The sequence below is a fragment of the Frankliniella occidentalis genome, unplaced genomic scaffold (genome assembly GCF_000697945.3).
Source record: "Frankliniella occidentalis isolate FOCC.00 unplaced genomic scaffold, Focc_3.1 Scaffold401, whole genome shotgun sequence".
NCBI classification, from domain to species: domain Eukaryota; kingdom Metazoa; phylum Arthropoda; class Insecta; order Thysanoptera; family Thripidae; genus Frankliniella; species Frankliniella occidentalis.
Window position 1 is genome coordinate 183,562 of NW_026267523.1, and position 5,532 is coordinate 189,093.

General features: G+C 50.7%; 1 protein-coding gene across 1 annotated transcript in view; it reads left to right on the forward strand.

The window, feature by feature from the left end:
• Positions 1-195, forward strand: part of LOC127751264 (uncharacterized) — a gene marked incomplete at its 5' end in the record, with an annotated part of 23,179 nt that extends 22,984 nt beyond the window's left edge. Inside the window, one exon of the mRNA XM_052274503.1 lies at positions 51-195. Coding sequence (XP_052130463.1) covers positions 51-195 — 145 coding nt within the window. The remainder of the gene's footprint in view (positions 1-50) is intronic.
• Between the last annotated feature and the right edge of the window lie 5,337 nt (positions 196-5,532).

The following is a 5,532-nucleotide window of genomic DNA, read 5'->3' on the forward strand; positions in this document are numbered from 1 at the left end:
TCTTGTATATTGAAAGAAAATATTTTGATACAAAATTAATATTTTTTTAGGGTTGATGCCAAAGTGGACTGCGGCCAAATAGTTGCTAAGCAAGCAAAAAAGAATAAATGGAATAAAAAGACTACAAAAGACTACAATGACTGTGGCATCAACCCGAGATTTTCAAAGTGTCTTACAAAGTTAGGAAATTGGTAATGATCTACCAACAGTAAAGCGAGGGTGGCTGTCATTATAGTGTCAAGCTACAATTATCTATCTGCATGGTTTGAAGCTCTTTGTATATTCCTATCAAAATGTATGATATAAATGTATATATTGTAACTAAAAATCAATGCAAGCTTCTTTGCATCACATTCTAAATACAAATAAAAAAATATTTTTACTTACTGACTGGGTTCTTTGTGGCAACCCATGGATGGCATAGAGACATCATCTTGCAGTTGAAATGAAGTGAAGGCTTCTCTTTCCCTGCTACTGATATTTGATTGTCAGCTTTCTGAAATCATGACCATTCTCTGTGTTATTTATTTTTCGTGTACATAGGAGCGTAAGAGTCTAAAACTAATTTTGTACCATGTAAACAACTTGTCCGTTACATTATGCATATGCATGTTGTTTATATCCAGAAGTATTGATAATTATAACAGTGAAGTGCTTAATCTTTCCCTGTGGTAATGTAACTAATAATACTTAGATCACTCACAAACTCTGTCTCAAGCATATAAATGTGGATACAAAGCCAATGTATTTAATTTGATGGCATACTCAGGGGACATTAGGTTCATTTTTCAACATTAAGTTGAACTGTGGCATCTTATTTCTTCCCGAGCCGTAAAGAGTTAGTCTTTGCTGGTTTTAGTTGTTGCTTTGTTTTGACCTAGTCAGTTCTTGAGTTAGAGTCCGAATGTTCTTGACCCTTTAGTTATTCCATTCATTTAATTTTCACAACAGTAAACCATATAGGATAGTAATTTATGACGCACAAATTAGCATACATCCGAAGCTATTACATGAATAAGGGATAATGCTTCTTCCATACTTTCACTGATAGTGTAATGTGGCACTGAAAAAATAGTATAAACGAGAGATAGTGTGCTGAACATGAACTATCTTACTGATTTGTTTTGGAGAGTGAGTTTTACTTGTACGAATGTGTGTGTGTGTGTGGTAATGTTCAGCATATGCATACCTATATTGTAAGTTAAGCTGGTTAAGCTCATTTTGAAAATTAAACAGCAGATTGTATAATTATTTTTATTTCTCTTATTTTTTTTAAATGGTATAGGGATGGATAATGAATATGTAGGCATAAGATGTACAGGGAGACTCCTGTCTAAAATGTCCAAACACTATGTTATAATTCAAATTCTTTTAAAATAAATATTTGTTAAGAAATAAATACCTATGTTCTCTTTTTGCCCCTTTTAGTCCTTTCCCTTCTAGGTCAATGGGTACTAACCCTTCTCGACTCACTGTTCCTGATGCATTTTTGCATGTCATATAGACAACAATGTAGTAGAAGAAGCAAGTGAATGAAATAATTTTCCAATTCATAATTAGCGAGATTTGGCATTTGCTGTTAAAGTTGTCTTCCAAGGTCTCCCCGTCTCCATTCACCATTTCCCTCTCCTCCCACAAAAATAAATTTCAAAAATAATAAATCAATCAATGTTTAACGCCACCTAGTCGTAGCTTAAAAAAATAGATTAGTTTAGTGTTGGTAAAACTGGTCATTAAATGTATCATCTGCTATAGACTCAATGGGATTTTGGAACGCACCGTTATGTTATGCAAAAATCCCGGGGAATACGGACCGAAGTAAAACGGAATGAAGAACACCCGTGCATGAAGGCTTCCCCTCGAACTTGGACGCCACTCGGGCTGCCTACGCAGCCGGCGCGGCTGCTGACTGGCCACACCTCCCCCACCCATGCGGCGGCCGGTCCGGGGCGCGCAGCCACCGCAGCCGGAGGCCTCCGCAGCCTCAGTCTGCCGCGACCCGTCCCCCAGTCAGGTGCCGGTGCAGCCCCGGCCGCGAGCGCCCCGACCAGCACCAGCCCGCTGGGCAGCGTGCGCGCGCGCGTGTGCGAGTGTGTTTGTGTGCGTCAGGCCAATACGGATATCAAGTGTGTCGTGCGGGTGAGGGTCGTGTCACTGCTGCTGCCGCCCCGCGCCGGCCCGCCACTCCCACACGTGGATGTACTGCTCTCCCGCCGGACTGTTTTGGAAGGTGAGTTCTCGCGTGCCTCGCCATGTCATCTCTCATACCTCGCAGTTTCCTGGCACGAGCACGGGCACGAGAGTGGGGAGATCGAGACGGCGACGACCCTCGTGAAGGGGAAACTAACGCGAAGCAAGGAAGCAGGCAGCTCTTTGCTCCTTGCGGGTCCTGACCTGCCATCCCTTGTCGTGTCGTACTGGTGCTAAAGTAAAAAGTCACAATAACTTCTGGGGACTTTAGCAGTGGATCGTTCCGACGATCATTCGAGCTACAGACGCACTGATTGAATTACAAAAGTTCTTTACTATGGGGAAACGTGCAGTCCGTTCTCTTGGTGTCCATGGCGTAAAGTTATTTCAGCGGAAGCCCCGAGGGAAAGCCCTGAGCCCGGAGCTTGTCTACGACGCGTCAAGCACCACAAAGAGCGATGACGGTGACAGACGGCAACGTCGCCGTCGTGCAAAGGACGCCGTGAGCGGTTGTATGGAGAATAGCTCACTAACTCCACTAAACTTTTCCTGCATGTCCCTTTGGAGAGGCAAACTGTTAGTTCTCATGTCGCAGTCGCAGTCCCTTCGTCCAGGCTGTCCGTTTGTCTAAAATTGTTATGTGACCGCTTGAAACAGTAGTTGTTTTCAAATGAAATACGTGCCGGTCACTATTCCCTTTGAACATCCCTGTAGTATCTCAATACAGGCACAGGAGACACGGGGTGAAAAGAAAACGGGGCAAAAGGACAAAATGTCTGCTGTAAATGTGATGTTGCCGCTCCTTTAGTGGTAAAGCTGGCGGGCGACGGTTGTTACTGTTACCGTGCGCTAACTGCTGGCGAGAAGAGCGGGTTGGGCGGGGAGGGGGTAGGATCTAACCGGCCGCAGGCTCCCGCGGTCGCCAGCACGGTCCAGCTCGCGTATCTGCCGTGCGATCTGCCGTGCCCGGTTCGGTCCGGCCGTATGCTGTAGTATACCGGCGGTACGAGAGCACAGCCTCCTTCCTTGGCCGTGACCGCGACGGGGCGGCGCCCTCCCGCTCGAGTCGCTTAGCCAGAGGGGCAATTCACTGAACGTACCTATCGCCGCATATCGGGATGAAACAAAAGTAACTACAGCAGGTATGGCTGATTCGACTCGCATTAACATTTGGTGTGTGGGTGGATTTGCCGATCACTAACTTCAAAATTTTCACATGAGCTAAAATCGTTACAAAAGCAATGGGTTCGGCATGCTGTGAAACTAATTTACCGGAGCATTTACCTGGCAGTAGGATCGTCCAGAGCGTACGTCCGTTTCTCTCAGATCATGGGAGTTTGGCGCCTGCGAGACTGGGGGTAGGCCACTCCGTAGTACACACATGCACAGCAGGCGAGATGTTGCCTACCCACCAGGCGCTATCAGCCAGGATGAACGTGGCAATTTTGTAACGGCGAATGACGCACGTTCTTTCTGTGGGCAGGTGAGACATGCAATGCCCTTCGCGAATACATAGCAGGTGTTTTGGTGCTGGCGGGTTTAAAGTACTCTTAGGGGCCAGGTTGCCTTCAGGAGAGAAATGTGGCAACCCGTCCGAATCAGGGCCCGTCCGGTACATTCGCGAGTCAGATCGGATGCAACCCTTGCAAGACTCTCCACTCACTCACCACTCACTCCTCCACCTCCACCGCTCCAAGACAGCCATCTTGTTTGTCGAGAGTCTTGACCCGCGCGGCCCGCGGTGCGGCTGCAACTCGACACACAAAGCCATCAATGGTCGTCTCCTCGATCCATCAAAGTGTGATAGTGCCAATGGTGCGGCCGATGCGAGGCGGGGTGAGGCGGGCGGGGCGGGGCGGGGCCGTCAGCCGACAGAGAGACGCTCTGACCGTTAGCGCTCCTTGCCGGTGCCGGCGGCGCGCGGCGGAGGGAGGGCTCGGGGGGTGGAATGGCGCCGGCTCTTGTGCTCTGCTCTGGACGGCAATGTCAAGAATGTTCACGGCCTCCGCCGACGAGGAGCCCATCTCGTTCTTGTTTGCTGGGCCGGCCTCGACCATACCGCAGACCTCTGCGCTCCGCGACCGGCTCCACTTCGCGGGCGCGGCCGGGCGGCGTTGTTCTTCTATACTCCTCTGCTCGCTGCGCGGTGTTTTATGGGCCCAAAGCGAATGGTCCTCAAACACCTGTTACAAACGTGTTCCCGTCGGCACTGGGTGCGGAGCGCGGGCGGCCCGGCCTGCTGGAGCTTGGAGCCGGATAGCTGAGGATGGAGCTGAAGCCGGAGCTGGAGATGGAGCTGGAGCTGGACATGGAGATGATTCAGGATCTGGAGCCGGAGCTGGGAGGCGCGGGGGCGGCGAACCCCGTCGTGGACTTATGACATTTACAGGGATGGGAGCGAACGGACCTGCTCAATGGAATGCGATGAGTTCCGTCGAGCAGGCGGTCAGGTAAGGTCGAGCAAGCACCTTCAAAAGAGATCTGTTGAGTAAAATCCACGACTGACGTTTAATTAAAACCATATTTAAAAAAAAAAAAAAGCAGTATACAGCGCCATGGCGTTTACTTGTTTATTTGTAAATTACTTGGCTACGGTTATGTGGGTGTTTATGGGCGCCTATAGTGGCAATAAGTTCTGACATGAGAGGCACAACGAGTACAGCGCCACTTGTATATGGATAGAAACGGGGCACTATTCACGCGTCGTCGCAGCCAAGGAAGGGAGGAGGAGGAGGAGGGGAGGGGAGGGGGAGGATAGGGCGGATATACGGGAAGCGAACGCTCTTTGTTTTGCATCTAATTGCGGCGCTGAGCGCGGCTGAGCGGCCGGGGCGCAGTTATTGCGATGTTAGCAACAGAACCTCGGCTCGACGCGGCCGCAAGTGTGTCAGGCAGCAGGCGCGGGTCACGGGCGCATTTGCCTGGCGCGCGGGGCGGCGAGAGGGCGTGTCGTGAGCCGGCAAGAGCCGCGAGATGGTCGGGTTGTAATCCATTTAGGAGGCAGGAGGAGGGGAAGTGCACCGTCTTCCCTCCCCATTCACGACCGCTAACGCGCCACAACCACTCGCCTCTTAACGCCGAGGCTCTTTGCACTTTGGTCCTGCCCGCCGCCGAGGCCCGCTCCACGCTCGCCACGCCGACGCCGTTCGAAAATGTGTTTATTGTCCGGAATGTTGCCGCCGTTAAGTTTTGCCCCGTCTGGTTGCGGTGGCGGCGGCGGCTGCCTCCTCGCGTCATATCCCGGTAAGAGGACGCAACTCTGTACGCCCCAGCTGCTGCAGGTGGTGCAGGTGCAGGTGGCCGGGGCCCGCCGCGGCAGGTGGACGCAGGCGCGCAGGGTCC